At 37.4% G+C, this 19,929-nt stretch overlaps 1 protein-coding gene across 1 annotated transcript; it reads left to right on the top strand.

Annotated features, from left to right (window-relative positions):
- Window positions 1–1,909: 1,909 nt before the first annotated feature.
- LOC140234952 (uncharacterized) lies at window positions 1,910–19,578 on the top strand. Its single transcript, XM_072314990.1, has 5 exons — window positions 1,910–2,011; window positions 9,961–10,074; window positions 12,541–12,620; window positions 13,933–14,067; window positions 19,500–19,578. The coding sequence occupies exons 1-5, from the start codon at window positions 1,910–1,912 to the stop codon at window positions 19,576–19,578; spliced, it is 510 nt and encodes a 169-aa protein (XP_072171091.1).
- Window positions 19,579–19,929: the final 351 nt, after the last annotated feature.

Below are 19,929 nucleotides of genomic sequence, written 5' to 3'. Positions count from 1 at the left end.
AGGTTTACAGGGGCGGATCCAGGAATTCTGTACAGGGGGGGGGGGGGAGCAACTAATATTTCTGGAGCCACTTCCAGGTTTCATTTCATTCTTTTCTTTTTTATTTATTCTGTTTTTAACGAAAAATAAAGGGGGCGTGCGCCGGTTGCGCCCCCTCTGGATCCGCCACTGCAGATATATGCTATCAAAACAGGAAGGACTGAAAACAAGCCACACAATTTACTTTCGCAAAGGAGAGGATCGAGGGAGAAATAACACTATCATGTTTCTCTTCAGCCAAACAGACTACATAATAGTACAGAAATCGACATTGCTATAAGTTTCCACCAAAGGGAAAAAATGGATATATCAAATGAAACTGTCAAGAAAGGAAAATCTAACAATCACCATGTATTCTACCGTAGGCCTTATGTCCCCCAAAATTACAATGGGGCCCTCCGCAATATCAACTTAAAAAATGATGTATCAATCCAAATACAATTTCAGGGTATGAAACTCATGAAAAATCAGATTATAGAGCTCCAATATCTTAACTTTTTAAATCATTACACACCCTTAAACTGCAAGATTTGAATAAAATGCAAATTGTTGATTATGTTCTTTTATGCAACGTTATCATGCTAAAACTCTTTCGCCTTATTTACAAAATATGTTTTCTTTGAACTCTGATGTACATAATACAAGATCGTCAAATCATTTTCATCGATGGCGTTTTTTTTTACTGACAAATGTAAATACAGGTTCGTTACGTCTAGTATACTTTTCCTGTTTTTTGGAATACTTTAGATTTGAGCAAACTTAATATACAGTTTAATAATATTTTTAAAAGACAGTATAAGAAAATGTTAATTAGTGAGTATTGACATTTTGGATGTGGATAATGGGTCTTCTTTTTTATTTGTATGATGTTGTTTTTATATTCTTTGTCGTGATCAATTTGGTACATGTCTTTATTGAGTTATTTTTATAATGATTATATCGCGGGGTATGTGAAATACAACAAACCTATTCTGGCTTTCTACGCACATACCATTTTCTGATTAACTGCACACACAATGTTAATGAGCTTGTGTTCTTTATGTACCTATTATGCTATCTGTTTTCCCTATTTTTTCTCTTTTTCATATTCTTTCCCCGTTTTGTCAATGTTTTCATTGTTTTCATATCTACACTTTTGTACAACGTGCTCATATTTACATGTATTTTATATCTATAAATTGAATTGGAAATAAAGATTTCAATTGAATTGAATTGAAACACTAGAGTCACCCACTTCTTACAGAATACCCCACCCGATATGCTTCAGTGGTCAACAATGGTCAAAGAGAAATGAGGAGTTTTGTAGCATGTCACACGAATCCCTTCCCTCCCAATTCTGTCCATTTTGTTCAGCAGTTCCAAGAGCATCCAAGTGCTAAACTTGAAGAATCAGACACATGACATGCTCAAAAACGATCCACATTTCTCTGTGACCAGCTAACCAAATTAAACGGGGATTTTAGGCAAAAATATAGCTGAGACGTTATATCTAAAAACACTGTAAGAAGCGATTAGATAGTTTAATCATTTTGAAAGTAATCAGTGCGAAATTCGATTGATTTTTTTTTTTTTCGGGGGACATACTGTATATATACCTGTACTACAATACCTACATAGCTTCACCGCTCGTTCGCCATACGTTATTATTGTTGTTTGTAAGTAAGTATACGCTTTGCGATCAAACCGTGATACGCTGCTTTCCTGTGCGCTCGTCTCATCTACATCCGTATACAATGTCTTTGCTTCTCGGCATCGCATGTACCGACAGAGCACTTGCACTATTTTATTTCAGGGTGAAGTATCTAGAAATCATCGTCATCATTGTTTGTTTGCCTGTGTATATATGCATTGAAATCTTTGTCATCACACCATGGGTGCAATAAGGAGCGTACTGATGATACTACAGATCATCATTTTGGTTGGCATTGTGATCACGTCGCTTACTTCGGCGATAACCATCTCTCTTCTCAAGGTAATGTAAAGTTCTCCTATAAAAGTTCTCGATACATCGAGGTAGGGGCCTATTTCGTGTATATGTCACTTCTGTGCTCTAGACTTGCACGTCGAAACATTCCGAACATTATTTTGGTATAGCAGGGTTACATCATATTAGGCCTACGAGTTGTACGGGCTCGCCAAAACTTGGAGTCACTTTCCATTCGTTTCCCAAGACCACCATCTTCAAATGCAATGTTGACATATTGTACCTCAATAGGCTTTCTACGACTGGATATCAAATGAAAGAGTGAACACTATAAAGGCGTTCACTTTGCATTTGCTGAGGCAATTCATCAGTATCATGGTGTCGTGAATTTTACACTCTTGCTGAAATTCTCAGGGAAACTTCGATTTGCTTGCGAGATATATAATATTTTTGTTTTTATATTCCCACACATTGATATAATACAGACACAGGAAGGCTTACAATGTATATAAAATACAAAGGTTCTTAAGTTGTTAGCCGCACCGGCCCGATTCGAACGCTATAGGCATTCCCTGTAGTAGTTGCAACTTCCTGGGACTATTTGTTTATGTTATTTCAAAATCTGATAAAAATGTGATCGAGGTGCTATCTGACGAATTAATGATATACGCAGGTCTGTCATTTTTATGAAGTAAACGATTTTTTAGTACACATTCCATCAACTTGTTGCAGACTTTATGTTAAGGGTGATATTTCCCTTATTCCTGAATGAGGAAGAGTTTAAGTCAGGGCTGCACACTAACCCATTCTTTCTGCCGGTCCGACATGTCTCTGTCGGACCGGTAGATGCCCCATTTTACCATTTTTTACCGGTCCGAACAGAAAACTTACCGGTCAACAACGGCAACCTAAAAAAAACCCATTAAATTACTTGCAAACTTATTTTCTTGTTTTTATGGACGTACCCCCCCCCCCATGTACATTTTACTGATTAATGTCTTTTTAAACTTGAATTATTTATTGCACAAGAAATAAAAAAAAATGAGAAAAAAAAATAGAATGTTTGTTCGTGAATTACAGTGTAAAATGATAATGAAAAAAAAAATCAGATTGTATCATGCGTTTGTGACTTTTTCTAAACATCGGCGCACGAACTTGCTGCATAACCGTGATTTAATGAATTATTTTAGCTGTGATATTTTCTGATGCACGAGCTACAAGGGGTTCTTTATTTTTCTTTCGACACTCTCTTCGCATTTGTGCATGCGTTCTGAAAGGTACACGACATGCAGGGCCGAATTCGCAATCCTCTTTGCGCCCATTTCTACCTCAAATATCAGCGGGATTGTGACGATTTCATGAATTACTTCGGCTGTAACATTTTATGATGCACGCGCCAAAAGGGGTGAAAATGTGTCCTTTATTTTTTTGCCGATATAAACTCTTCGAATTTCGTAAGTGCGTTCTTAAAAGATGTACCACACGGCCGAATTCATGATACTTTTTGCGCCTATTTTTACCTCAAATATCAGCGGGATTGTGACGATTTCATGAATTACTTCGGCTGTAATCTTTTATGATTCATGCGCCAAAAGGGGTTGAAAATGTGTCCTTTATTTTTTCCCGATAAACTCTTCGAATTTCGTAAGTGCGTTCTTAAAAGATGTTCCACACCGTCGAATTCATGATACTTTTTGCGCCTATATTTCTACCTCAAATATCAGCGGGATTGTGACGATTTCATGAATTACTTCGGCTGTAATCTTTTATGATTCACGCGCCAAAAGGAGTTGAAAATGTGTCCTTTTATTTTTTCCCGATAAACTCTTCGAATTTCGTAAGTGCGTTCTTAAAAGATGTTCCACACCGCCGAATTCATGATACTTTTTGCGCCTATATTTCTACCTCAAATATCAGCGGGATTGTGACGATTTCATGAATTACTTCGGCTGTAATCTTTTATGATTCACGCGCCAAAAGGGGTTGAAAATGTGTCCTTTTATTTTTTCCCGATAAACTCTTCGAATTTCGTAAGTGCGTTCTTAAAAGATGTTCCACACCGCCGAATTCATGATACTTTTTGCGCCTATTTCTACCTCAAACAAATTATCAGCGGAATTGTGGCAATTTCATGAATTACTTCGGGTGTAACTTTTTGTGATCTCATGCACGCACCAGCTAAAATGGTTGAAAATGCGTTCTTTATTTTTCTCCCCACAATCTCTTCGCATTCCGTACATAAAGATATACGACACGGCCGAATTCACGATCCTTTTTGCGCCTATTTCTACCTCAAATATCAGCGGGATTGCGATGATTTCATGAATAACTTCGGCTGTATTCTTTCATGATGAACGCGCCAAAAGGGGTTGAAAATGTGTCCGTTATTTTTTCCCGATAAACTGTTCGAATTTCGTAAGTGCGTTCTTAAAAGATGTACCACACAGCCGAATTCATGATACTTTTTGCGCCTATTTTTACCTCAAATATCAGCGGGATTGTGACGATTTCATGAATTACTTCGGCTGTAATCTTTTATGATTCATGCGCCAAAAGGGGTTGAAAATGTGTCCTTTATTTTTTCCCGATAAACTCTTTGAATTTCGTAAGTGCATTCTTAAAAGATGTTCCACACCGCCGAATTCATGATACTTTTTGCGCCTATATTTCTACCTCAAATATCAGCGGGATTGTGACGATTTCATGAATTACTTCGGCTGTAATCTTTTATGATTCACGCGCCAAAAGGGGTTGAAAATGTGTCCTTTTATTTTTTCCCGATAAACTCTTCGAATTTCGTAAGTGCGTTCTTAAAAGATGTTCCACACCGCCGAATTCATGATACTTTTTGCGCCTATATTTCTACCTCAAATATCAGCGGGATTGTGACGATATCATGAATTACTTCGGCTGTAATCTTTTATGATTCACGCGCCAAAAGGGGTTGAAAATGTGTCCTTTTATTTTTTCCCGATAAACTCTTCGAATTTCGTAAGTGCGTTCTTAAAAGATGTTCCACACCGCCGAATTCATGATACTTTTTGCGCCTATATTTCTACCTCAAATATCAGCGGGATTGTGACGATTTCATGAATTACTTCGGCTGTAATCTTTTATGATTCACGCGCCAAAAGGGGTTGAAAATGTGTCCTTTTATTTTTTCCCGATAAACTCTTCGAATTTCGTAAGTGCGTTCTTAAAAGATGTTCCACACCGCCGAATTCATGATACTTTTTGCGCCTATTTCTACCTCAAATATCAGCGGGATTGCGATGATTTCATGAATAACTTCGGCTGTATTCTTTCATGATGAACGCGCCAAAAGGGGTTGAAAATGTGTCCTTTATTTTTTCCCGATAAACTGTTCGAATTTCGTATGTGCGTTCTTAAAAGATGTATGTGTACCACACAGCCGAATTCATGATACTTTTTGCGCCTATTTCTACCTCAAATATCAGCGGGATTGTGACGATATCATGAATTACTTCGGCTGTAATCTTTTATGATTCACGCGCCAAAAGGGGTTGAAAATGTGTCCTTTTATTTTTTCCCGATAAACTCTTCGAATTTCGTAAGTGCGTTCTTAAAAGATGTTCCACACCGCCGAATTCATGATACTTTTTGCGCCTATTTCTACCTCAAATATCAGCGGAATTGTGACGATTTCATGAATTACTTCGGGTGTAATCTTTTGTGATCCACGCACCAGCTAGAATGGTTGAAAATGCGTTCTTTATTTTTCTCCCCATAATCTCTTCGCGTTTCGTATACAGAAAGGTATACGACACGGCCGAATTCACGATCCTTTTTGCGTCTATTTCTACCTCAGATATCAGCGGGATTGCGATGATTTCATGAATTACTTCGGCTGTAATCTTTTATGATGAACGCGCCAATATGGGTTGAAAATGTGTCCTTTATTTTTTTCTCTTCGCATTTCGTAAATGCGTTCTTAAAAGATATACGCCACGACCAAAAATCATAATTCTTTTTGCGCCTATTGTCTCCTCAAACTTCAACGGGATTGCGATGATTTTATGAATTATTATTCGGCTATAATCTTTATGATGCACGCGCCAAAACGGGTTGAAAATGTGTCCTGTATTTTTCTCCCAATAATCTCTTCACATATCGTATACATGCGTTCTTAAAAGGTAGGCCTATACGACACGGCCGAATTCACGGTCCTTTTAGCGCCTATTTCTACATCAAATATCAGCGGGATTGCGATATTTCATTAATTATTTCGGCTGTAATCTTTTGTGATACACGCGACAGAAGGGTTGAAAATAAGTTCTTTATTTTTCTCCCGATAATCTCTTCACATTTGTGAATGCGTTTTCAAAATTATACACTGCACGCAGGGCCGAATTCGAGATTCTTTTGCGCCTATTATTGTTTACTCAAATTTCAACGGGATTGCGATAATTTCATGAATTACTCTTTGGCTGTAATCTATATGATGCAAGCGCCAAAAGGGGTTGAAAATGTGTACATTATTTTTATCCCGCTAATCTCCTACCATTTAGTACATGCGTTGTTAAAAGGTATACGACACGGCCGAATTCAAGATCCTTTTTGCGTCTATTTCTACCTCAAATATCAGCGGGATTGTGGCGAATTCATGAATTACTTCGGATGTAATCTTTTGTAATGCACGCACCAGAAGGGTAAAAATGTGTCCTTTATTTTTCTCCCGATAATCTCGTTGCATTTGTGCATGCGTTTTTGATAACCGACACGGCATGCAGGACTGGATTCAAGATCTTTTTTGCGCCTATTTATTTCCTCAAATTTCAACGGGTTTGCGTTGATTTCATGAATTGTTATTCGGCTGTAATCTTTTATGATGCACGCACCAAATTAATATGTCCTTATTTTATTTTTCTCCTCTATAATCTCTTCGCATTTCGTACTTGTATGAGCTTTTGAAAGGTGTACGACGCGGCCGAATTCATGATCCTTTTTGGGACGATTTCTACCTGAAATATGTAAGCGGGACTGCGATGATTTCATGATTTTTTTTTTCTCCCTTGTATTATCTCTTTACATTTTTTTAAGGGCCGATTTCGTGATCCTTTTCGCGCCTATCTTCATTATGAGACCATTCTGAACGAATGAAAATATTCATTTACTGTATCGCTGAATATAGAATATGTTTTTACTTTTTCTAAAAATCGGCACAAGTAAAAAAGTTCTAACATGTCAACTGCCACGCAGCTGCGAAGCCGGGATCGGATCGATCTTGCGTAAAAAAAAAAAAAAAAAAAAAAAAAAAAAAATCATGAGTAAAATGACCCAGAAATGCGTGCGCTTCTATTAATGCTTCTTGTCTGGCATGACCGCCGATCGCAAGCAAACGAACAAACAGAACGGGATCGGGGAAACAATCCATGCATTTCAACAGTTACATTGTACCGTACATCCTTTGCATGTATTGCATAGCATGGCAGTGCGTGAGCAGCGCCAATGCGCAAGCGAGCGCGAATAACTGGTCGACTGCTAGTGCTCAAAAGTTCAAAACTAATATACAATTGTATGTTTACTTTACAAATTGCACCGGTAGACATATTCGAAAACTTGCGTAAAACGTGTTGAACAATGCGATATCTTGCATTCTGTTTCTCCCTGATCGGGGCTGATCTTTTTCTGTCTACTGACCCCGCCAATGCTTTTTTTTTTACTGGTCATGTCGGACCGGTAACTTGTGGATTTCCTGAAAAGTTACCGGTCCGACAGTGACTTTTGCCGGTCTTGACCGTCGGACCGGCGCCAGTGTGCAGCCCTGGTTTAAGTGCTCTTTCATTATGCTAGAAAATTGAAAATTATGTTTAACTTTCTTTGCCATAATACAAGAAAATATTATACTCAACATAATAATCATTTACGTAATTACTATGCGATAACCATCGGCGTTATGAATTTAATATACACTGTAAAAACATCGGTGTTGGATTTAACGCCATGGGTGTTAAATCTAACACCGATCAAGCTTCAATACAGGACCACACCCACAGGTGTAGAAAATGTATTGTGACGGTGTTAAAAAGTGTTCACCTGGCACTTCGTGGTGTTAATTTGACACTGTGGCCGGTGATATTTTTGACACTGCGCTAGAGTTAATTCATTAATGACACCGCATGGTGTTGATTTGATATTGGTGGTGTTAATTTCAATGGTATAACACCCGTCCAGCTTCAATAGACCACACCAACTGGTGTTACTGTCGTGTAAATGTGTTTACACATTTTTAAAAAAATCAAGTACTTTATCGGAAAATTCTTTATCGTCTTGTTGAAGTTCAGAATTAACAAGAAATTCAGTAACTAAGAAACTATTAAAAAACAATTTCATATTTCGAAATGACACCAGGAGGTGTTAATCTAACACCACGAATGAGCACCGGAAATTTAACACCAGTTCGGTGTTTCATATTTAACACCGGACTTTTTGCAGTGTAGTCTTCTCATGCGGCGATGACAACACCGACTCTTTAATAATTCATAACTTTTGAATCTATTGTCCGATTTTCCTCAAACTTTCACTGGTGTGTTCTCCTAATATTGCTGTGCTTTGACTCATACAATCCACATTATTATGTATATAGGTTTTAGTTTCTCTTTATACTTATTTGTTTATGTCTCTGGTTTCGATTTATTACGCATAGCAAATTGTTTCTGGTGAATAATGTGATGAAAGTTTTGAGCTTATGCCTCCAATAGTATTATGTTTGATGCAACTCTTGAATCCCTTTATTGGTCTTAAAATATTGATATGAATTCAAGATTTTGGTGGCCATTAATGGCGGCTATATTCATCTCATAACCCTCAGGTATTCAAATGTTTCCTCATCCGGATTCGGAATAAGCACCCTCGAAATAGATTTTAGCCATGAAATCTTTTCACCTTTTTTTTTTCTCACCATTTAACACTTGTATAAGAAAAATATATATGGGATGATAGGATGACAGACTCTACTATGTTTGCATGTGCGTGTAACATCAGTATAGCATGACGAACGTGATACTGCACTTTTAAGCGTATAATGTCATCAGGTGCTAATTTTTTTATGTGTGTGTGTGTGTGTGTGTGTTGCAGTAATCTGTATTTGATTTCCATAATTTCACATTTAACAAAAACACTCATCTTGAATATATCAACACAATATAAAACAGCAGTGTTTGGTCAACTAAAAAAGAAATGAAATAATTAATTCTTGACTTGAAATGCATAGGCCTATATTTATATACAGCTTATGAACACATAGACTTTCACGTACTTGTACACCGAAAACAAACAAACAAAACAAAATAAAAATACCCCTACGTGCTCTCTTATCCGTCCCTCCCCCCCCCGTCCCCACCCCCCCCCCCCGTCCTCACATCTCAATCTCTGCATTTCAATAAAGTACTTGCAATCAATCAAATTCTACAGTCTATTCATATCCTGTTGTAATCTATATCATCTAAATATAGCCGTATTACCACAGGAGAAAGTAGCAAAAAGGAGGGGTACTATAGAGAGAAAAAAAATAGTAGGCCTTTAAACCATAACCCCCAGAGAAAAGAACGTTAAGAAATATTTGAACCCTATAAAACTAATCTACATGTATCTCCTTACAAACCCAAGATGTACCCTTGAATTAAAAAAAATTATCAATTGACATATTCCCACTTCTAAACTGGAAATCAACTTTTCCTTACCCAATTGCCAATTTCTTTTTCTTTTCAATACTTTTCAATGCTTTCTCTTACTCTCTTCTAAATTATGTTTAAAAGATGGTAAAAAGTGCTATGTATACTTCTTGACTTAAAGATAGCTCAGCAAAATGATCAAAGAATAAACAAACCTACCAGACAGTCCAACAAAATGCACATATAAACACACACACACACACACACACACACACACACGCGTACAGACGACATATCGCATCCTGACATATATATATATATTTTAACCAATGCATCTTTAACCCTCTGTCCATTCCATTGCAGGGTGACTTCGATGGGGGATGTCCACTCTATCCTTCGTTTATACGTCGAGAGGCACATGTCATTTATATCTCACTCAACGATGTCTCCAACTGTCAATACATCATCGGATTTAATGTGAGTATACCTACATGTATATCAGTATTATCACAAATCCGTTTCAAAGAAGTAAGTGGAAGCAATATTGTAACATTCAGTTCAGTTCAAAACCTGTCGTAAAACCGCGAAGCGCTGGCGGATCTGCAAGCGCATTCAAAATTGCATTCAGCTGACAGAAACATTTTACTGGAACATGTTGAACTCTGAGATCGATGTGCGAAAAAAAAATGTGCGTATGACTTCGATCGCCTCGACTGCGACAAATCGTGAGACTCGTCCACTCTCACAAAGATGCCAGCTAATCCCCATCCCAATGAGATACCCACTTATTAAGTGGGTATCTCATTGGCCTTTAAAGTATAAGTGGCTACTTGAGTCCTGCTGGTCGCGAGGAAGTCGTGCTCCACCTCGACATCGATCTCTTGGAGACAAGTCTGGTCCTCGGGGAGTTGCGAGACAATCGCACATGTTCAATTTTTACGATGACTTTTTCCAGTCTCCAGCTGGTCCAGGTATAGTTTCCGTAGTAGTAGCAAAGTCGCAGAGACTAATTTTGTCTGCGAGGTCTCTGATACGTCTCCGCGACCTTGCTGAGACCCATTGGTGACCTACCAAAGACGTCCCGGAGACTTCTTTACGACTGAAAAGACGCCTCGGAGACGCTGAAACATAGCGGCGACGTCTCCGCGACTTCCAGGCTGATGATTTAACATTTACATTTATATGTCAGAATTATTTGTGTTCATGCAGACAGGTTTAGTATAGTATGATTTTGATATCTATTTCAGCAAATTTTATGGAAGTTCTATTCGCACATGCCCATGTGTCTTTACCATTTTGTTCTACTCATTTTTTATAAGTAGGAACGAGGAGAATGATTAGGCCCTACCATCATAAAAACTATATCTTCTTAGAAAGTGGCTGGTTGTTATGCAACGAGACGTGAATAAATTGTGTCCCTATCCGTGGGGGCATGAAATCCAGTTTGGCACATATACTTTAAATAATGATTTCGAGTATATTAGTGGTGGCATCGAACATGGGATGAAAGATAAAAGACTGTTGTCTTAGCTTTGATTTGGACAAACAAACAAGACAGGCAAATGTTATTAAGGAAACTTTTAGTGATCATTACCTTTTTTACCCTGCCACAGGTAAAAAGCTGCTTTATGCACTCTAAAAAAAAAAAAAAAAAATCCGGGTCAGAACTGACCCGGAACTGGGTCCGTTGGGGTCACATCCCGTTCCGGGTAAAAAATGACCTGGGGTTCGGTCATGAAGACCCAGAATGGGGTCAACCTGACCTAATTCATGACTCTGAATGAGGTCATATCTGATCATATTCCTTGTCATTTTGTCGTGATGTTTTAAGAGTGTACATAAAGAGAATGAACATAGATTCAAGGCTGGGAGAAATATGAAATGAAAGCTGAAACACTTATGGAACATGCTGCTGCAATGGGAAGAATTCCAAGTCATGAGTAGTGTTTCCAATGTCTATGATTTTTTGTTGTTGAAAGTACACTTTTATGTATATTGACAGACATGCTCCTGAAAAGAAAAGTCGAATTAAGAAAAAAAAAAGAATCTCCTTGGTTTTACAATGATATTCTATTACTGATCACCCAAAGGAATGAACAAGAGGAAAAGGAAAATAATACGGTAACGATGACGGCAGAGAATCAAAGAAATAAGGTTACCAGGAAGAAGAGAACTCTTGCCGGCCAAATAACATATACCTACCATGTCCTGAAAATCAATTGCAAATCCAACCTCGGACATAGATTACATGAAGTGTGTTATGATATCCATTCTTTCAATCAATACGAAAATGGTTTTAAAATTTTTAGTTTGATCATATTTACATTTATCTGGATCAGAACGGTTTTACCAGTTGTCATCAATCCAGTTTCAGACCGAAACATTCTACCATGACATCACTATTGAATGTCACGAAAGACTGGCTGGATAGCTTAGACAAAGGTAATCTATAGTTGGAGTGGTGACACTCGACCTAAGAATATAGCCTGTGTCACAGTAGACCATTTAACTCTTTTGAATACCAAAGCTACGGCTTGCAGAAGAGAGGTGGTTCCATTTTCATGATATGAAAGTGACACTGATATGCACGGTATTTTCATGCATGACGTTAGAAAATAAAAAGACGGGAATTCAAATTCATCGTTCCGCCATTAGTGTTATTGGGAAAATGTGATTTCTCCTTTATAATAACCCTGAAATTGTGTACATTTTAGCTGCAACCGGAAAGGTATTTTTTCCATTAAACGCAAAATGTGTATTTGCTTACCTTTAATAGACTATGTGTGGTCGTGAAATTGACACATTGACATGGTTTACAAACTGACGAAGTAAAAACAAATAAACCACGCAAGTGTCTAAAAAGGTCATTTAGTTGTTTTAGGTACTCTACTCGTGCACATGTCTGCATATATATTTCTTTAATATTTCTATTTCATTTTTAAGGCCGTTGCTCTTGTGCTGGCTATATTGATTGGAGTAGGACGAGCTGTGGAAGTGATCAAACAACAGGGCATCTCAGATAGGTAAGGCGATATCTTTCAACTTGCATATAGCTATACGGTATGACAATGTGCACGCCGCATTGTTTTGTTTTTGACTCGTACAGTTCAGTTAGTGAGTTCAAATAAGATGTTTAATGTTTACTGTAAATAAATACAGTGGATCTTATTAATCCAGGAGATGTAGCAGTAATGTAGCATAAGAGCGAGAAGGAAAATGTTATCATTACAAGTGTCTATGTTGCTAAATGGACGTCAACTGGATTGATGTGATATTTGACAACATTATACTCCACGATATTACAAACCAATATGTACGCGCGTTTTTTATGCGCCCGCACAGAATTTTGAAGTGCTCAATGTTATTCAGAAACATGTTATTCAAAATAATTTCTAAGTCATTTGGAACACTTTAATTTTACTTTGACGCGTGCGTACGTGCGCGTCAGGATATCCTGTCCAGTGACTATTGTGCGATACCATCACACGTGACCCAAATGTTATGCTTTCCAAATTGGAATCATAAATAGTATTTAGTCATAAAGATTATTGGAATGACTGATCATCTGACATGACCGGGGAAAAAATGGCGCATCGGTAACGTCATGCATGGCTGATCTCACTAAAAGGGTTATAACCATTGTGTAGACATGTCCCATAACATGACCATAACTCAATTCAATTCAATTCAATTCAATTCAATATGAAATTGCGCAGAAATTGGCTTAATGACTTTGAGACACAGCGACCACAATATACGGCAGAAAGGGAAAGAGATATGAACCTCGTCGCTTTAAGATTGACACTGTCATTATGTTCATGCGAGAATGGAATTTAGGTTTCGCGCGAACTATCAGCTCCGGCAAAGCAAGTTCGAAAAATCCGAGATACTCCACAAGATGTCCTCACGAATAACTCGATATTTACACTTTCAGAGCCGAATTTGAACGTTTCTTTATCGTGTGTCCATCTTTGCCATGCTCAGCTTTAGAACAGTGTTGTGATTTTTTTATTATTATAATTATTATCATTATTATCATTATCATTATTATTATTATCATTATCATCATTATCATTATCATTATTATTGTGATTGTTATTATCATCATCATTATTGACAACAGGCAGGTTGACAGGATGATTTTCAATATTCTCTTCATTAGTATTAAGCGTAATAATATCTAAAAAACCATGGCAGGGAAGAAATGTTTATTTGAAGAACTTTTGAATAAAACTAATGTAACCCCTCTCCTGTCTGGTCACACAACCCTCTTTAGAAACTTAATTTTTCGCCATCTAAGAATGACACTTTCTTTTTGTGTCCTTTGTTTTCCAGCCCGTTGTTTACCCTACTCATGGGGATACTATGCGGTGTGATCACTCTCCTTGCTCTGATCTCTGCCTGCATTGTTACTATGGGATTCAAAGCCCTGTGCCACCAGCTCGTGTCACACGAACCCAACGCTTCAAAGTGGGTGATAAACTTTCTAATCCCATACTCAAGAATTTGAAATCAGGAAAAGAAAAAAAAAATCTACTTTGAAATTTTAGACGCTATAGCTAGGTTTCAAAAGAGGATAACTAACAGTGGAGGATGTGATTGTAGATCTCTCGTAGTACAGTCTTTAAGAAACTGCATGTAGTACATCTGCAGAATGGGTGTGCGTGTGTGTGTGTGTGTGTGTGTGTTTGTGTGTAATAATAGCTGACATTAATATAACTCTTTAAAGGTATAGGGCCTACTGCATACCGTTGGGGGCAGTGATCTAAAAATGTTCGAGTTACCACATTTGATGCTTATGACGGAACGTGTATAGGTCATGTAACACAAAACATCATACCATATATACAAATTTCACAATAAAACCTAAAATATTATGCAGAGATATCACTATTTTCTCACTAAATCATAACTATAGGCGGTTAATTCTAGAAACAATTACAACATAACTATTGTTCACATTTCGTATATTAAAGAATACGCAACATTGATCATACATATTACATTGTATTTTCACATTGGTTGTTTCTATCCCTAACTCACAGTTTGGAACTATTTCGTAGCACTAAAGCTGGGTTTTGTTTCATCTGCAAATGACAACTATGACAATGGTGCGGGGAGGAGAAAAGTAGGCCGGATATTCATTTCGGTGATTTGTGTTTTTTTGTTTTTGTTTTTGTTTTTGTTTTTTTTTTAATTCAAGTATCACGGATTTCTCAATTTTTTATATATCATTAAAAGGTTAAGATGAATTTGAATTTAAAGAGATATTGAGTAACACAAAAGGATGATTCGGATGGTGAAAAGAAAGAAAGTTGACATCGCTTATAGAAAGTAACCTGTCCGTCAATGGATATTTCCAGAAGTTGGGAGAATTCATCTGATTTTTTTGTTGTTGATAGAACAGGAAAGGGGAAAAATATGTATCAAGATTATGAGTTTGGAAGTTTGAAAATCATTAATGTTCTAACATACCCATCGTTGCCCATTGTTAAAGCTCAGCGAATAAATTGTAGAAACTCCTTTTTATTTGGAGAAAAGATGTGGGCTAGAATTGTATTTTGATTGAGTTGTATTTTAAATCTCTAGCAAAAAATAGTCTTCTTTTGTGTTTATGTTTCATATGTTATGACATTCAAATTACCATGCATCCTTTTATTTGCAATTTATGAGAGCCTGGTTAGATCTTGAGAAATACAGGCATTTTGGAAAGGATGCCATTCATCCAATAATTTTTTTACAACAAGAATGCAGATAAGATGTTTTTTTCTTTTTCAGCGATTTATGAGGAGGAGATAGGTATGGTGGTATATACATGACATGTTAGATATAGGCCATTTGAAATGTCGGTTATATTTTCAGTTTAGAATGAAAGAATGAACGTTGTCTTACTTAGGTAATATTTTCAAAGCTAAGGCTTTAAGGACATTACTTATCGTTTGCAGATAAAACCAAAACCCAGCGTTAAAATAGTTATAAAAGGTGAGTTAGGGATAGAAGCCACCGATGCAAAAACTTTGAATCAGCATAATCAATGTTAAAGGGTGTGTACAGTTCTGATCGAGATGAGGATTTAGCTTTTAACATTTTGCGAGATGTTCAGAAACCACTCTATGAGATGTCAAAGAGCATGCAATTCCAAGGGGTATCAAAAGTTTATTTAATGAAAATCGGTTTTGAAGTGGCCGAAATATCCAAAAACAAGGTGATACAAGGAGATCCTAATAAAGTTGTGGCCTGTCGTCTTTTATTATCCCTTTTTTTGGATATCTCAGCCATTTGAAAACCAATTTTCATCAAATAAACGTTGAATCCTTCTCAAAATTACATGCTCTTTCATATTTCATAAGAGGTTTCTCATTATCTCTCTTAGGAATGTAAAAAAAAAAACAACAACATGATTCCCCACCTCCACCAGTACTGTACAGCCCCTTTAAGTATATTGTTAAATATAAAAAAATGTGAACAATACTAAAAATGTTTTTATATAACCTAAACCGTCAACAGTCATGACAGATATGTTTTAGTGGGGATATGGTGTCATATTCAGGCTTTATTACGATCTTTATTAATTATGGTACAATATTGGGATTCCACTGTGGCCTACATATTATACATGAAAAATGTGATTATATCTCGAACATTTTTTAAATCACTGCTCCCAGGTATAGTAATCAGTACCTTAAAGGCAGAGGAACATTTTAGAATCAATGCTATACCACAAAAGTGGAAGTGTTATGCAATATCAGGTACATTTCAGCGGGTAGATCTTACAAACTCTCACTCACCGTTAAGTAATTTCGGTAAAAATAAACCCTGGGTGTTTTTATAATCTAGGAGTATGAGGTTATTTTTGAAGATTTACAGTCGTCATTATCAGAAATGACCATAAGATTTATGAGTATACAAATAAAGATATACAAGGAACGTCTCATGAAGTTTGCCAACAGGGATGTACAACTTAACTCGCATTTGTTTATACACTGTGATGTGGTTAAATCAAAATGGCAATATCAATTCAGAATGTTATAAATTAAGACACATGGACACATGGAATGAAAAGATATATTTTGTAAATTTTAGGTCATTCACATAAATCTTGGTGCGGAAATAGTTCAATTATTTTGATTAAATGCATAATTTTCAGATCTAGGACAGAAGAAAAGATCCCCACTAAAAGAAAAAAAAAAAAGAACAGAAAATATCATTATTATTACCTTAATGCAGCGAAAATGCATTTACAAAAGTATGAAACTTCGCATAAGGGTTCGACGGAGGAGTGGGGGGGGGGGGGGTGAAGGGAACTGGAAAAACATTATAGACTATAGGATTAAGGAGAAGCATCTGCAAAACAAAACTCGGGTAGACTGAGTTCTTTGGTCAATTCACATGAATTAGCTGTACAAGTATTGTTGTTGTTTTTTTTTACATTTCTGTTTCTATATAAGAAGAAAAGTATTACACTCGCAGGAAAGATTATAACAGTCTTGTTTATTGGGTAAACAATGTGTGACAATGTTGCTCCAGCTTATTACCATTTCATATTGTTTGTTGTCAATATATAAAGGTTATTGAGGAAAAAATTGTGTGTTTGTGTGTGTATGTGTGTGTGTGTGTGCGTTTGTGTGATTTCTTTCCCTTGTAACGTTTTCAGGTTACTACAAAATTCAAGATAACGTCTCCGACATGATCTGGCCAGTCTAAACATTGAGACACATTGGCTAGTGTAAGGGACGTGTGCTAGAATTGTGATTATGAACGAAATTTTAAAATCATGTGAAAAGAAGAAAATTATTTATGCAGAATTGTCATCGTCAGACATCGGCCTTCAGCAATATTCAGGACAGTAAGTTCCAAATCTTTTCTGTGCATCGGTTCTGGCACGCGATTGATATTCGTTCACGCACACACACACACACACACAAAATGCGATTCATCTTGAAAGTGTTCAAAGTTAATTTCTGGTATTGAGGGTAAATATGCTACCTCCGTATATGTCTCATTCCCCACGGGAACCTGGTTACTTTTGTGTGAAGCCTATGGGGATTTAAGAATTCGGTATGGAATGGGATATTTGAGAGAACTGCTGTATTTGAAGCATTTTGATAAGAACAACTTTAAAACAATGTCTGACGAATAAACCTGTCAAGATTTTAAATAGGTCCAAATGTTATTAGGTGTTGCAACACAACGACACAAACATTTGATTTGTCAACCGTTTTACGGTGACTGCTGTCTTTTTTTGTTCATTTCACGAACAGGTGTGTTACTTTTCAGAACCCCAGATGGAAAGACTATGACGGAAGATATTTCTATAACTATCTCAGCAATGCACAGGTATAAATGTCTGAAAAACGTAGTCCCATTTTTGCGCATTTCTATAACTACCTCAGCAATGCACAGGTATAAATGTTTGAAAAACGTAGTCCCATTTTTGCGCATTTCTATAACTACCTCAGCAATGCACAGGTATAAATGTTTGAAAAACGTAGTCCCATCTTTGCGCATTCAGTGGTTGATATAGCTTACTTCTTCGATTGTCGCCTCCGTTGCTTTTAGTAAATAAACTATGTAAATTAAAGAAAAGATGTCATCAAAAGGGCTTATTGACGAATCTTTAGCTACAGATATGGAGTGAAGTGAATTTCTATGAATATTCGATGTAAGCTCTGACAGACTTGTTCTTTTTTATCTATTGGCCATCAAAACTTCATTTTTTCAATAGTTAATTCTCATGCACGAAAGACCATAATTAATAACCTCAGTTATCGTAATCTTGAACTCATATGATCACTTTCAACGCAATAAATGAATAGTTTTTACATGTAGCCTGAAGAGCTTTTAAGAGAGATACTACCATCAACTTCATCTCTACCTCAATTACAGATCACTTCCTGGGTGAGCGTGATACTCTGGTTACTAGTGGGCGTGGCTACCTACCTCCTCTTCTCTTGCTTCCGAGTGAACAGAGACGACGCCGTTCCCATCTTGACCTGAACTTGAGTTGCTACGGAAACACAAACACATACAGACACACACACCCAAACACACGTACACACACTTATACATACACTTTTCTATTAAGAATAAATGGACAAAAGCACCTACAAACATGAACACACAATCCATTTCGTATAATGGTCCCTTAGGAGTGAGTTTTGTTATCTTAATCGGTTAGTCATGAGTTGGTTTCGGACGTAATTCGGGTAAACTATGATGTGACGTAGGAACTCCCAAAGTACAACTTTTTTAGGAAACGTTCTGAAAACGTTATGTGTTTGCTGGGACGCACTTAGATATGAGGGATTGAAGAAAAGAATCAAAGTTTCCTTTTTTTCGGTTCCCACTATCGTGCGATCCGTTTAAAGAACGTCACGATTGCCCAATCGTAACTGATCATGGAAGTTTCGTCAACTGCATGTGAAATTTCATGTTTGGAGACGAGTCGATACGATTTGGTGCGCTTTGATGCGATATGGTCACGATTGGTCTGTTTCAAGCAATGCGATCTGCCACGAGCTGGCTTACCGCCTAGATAAGATGCAATACGATTATCCCGATTGACTCGCCGATTGGATCCCGATCTCTGACGATCATAACAATCAGGGTTCCAGATCTGTTACGTGCAGACACGTCCGGATACGTTCCAGTACGATCATCATGAACCAATGAGCTCTGTTGTGGTAGGATACGATGTCTTTGGCAATCGGGATCGGAAGCAAAGACGATTTCAGCCACGATTTGACCCTGACGGGTATAAATACAGCCCCACTCACCACAGACTTCATTGTTTCTCGAATTTTACGGAGTTAACATCCCAACCAACAGACGCTGAAAACGATCGAACTTGAGGAAGACAACGTAAAACTTGCAGTGTTACTTTTTGCTTACATCACCACCAGGGAGGAAGAAGATGAGCAGCTAGACCAGCCACAACCCCAACCACGAAAGGTCAGGACATCTGCAGCCAGGCAGTTCTGAGTACGACCATTGCTCACAGAGGGAATGACACAACAGTTTGGTCAGTTCTCTACCCTCCCAGACACCCAGTTGAGACTGGCTGATCCAGTAACTTTCCAAAACTACACAAGACTACACCCCGGCTCTTCAATGAAGTCTTGCACAGGGTAACTCCAGCAATAGAGAGGTAACACACCATGCACTTTTAGGCAACCTTTTTCCCCTGGACTGAAACTGACAGTGACACTGAGGCACCTTGCAACAGGTGACAGCTATCGGTCTCTTGCTTACATGCCTTCAGGTGTGGAGTGTCCAGCATCTCGAGATGATCCCGAAAATGTGCCGGGCTATTGTGCAAGCGAACAAAGATGA

This window comes from Diadema setosum, chromosome 11 (genome assembly GCF_964275005.1).
Source record: "Diadema setosum chromosome 11, eeDiaSeto1, whole genome shotgun sequence".
Taxonomy (NCBI): Eukaryota; Metazoa; Echinodermata; class Echinoidea; order Diadematoida; family Diadematidae; genus Diadema; species Diadema setosum.
This window is presented reverse-complemented; position numbering and strand designations above follow the sequence as displayed.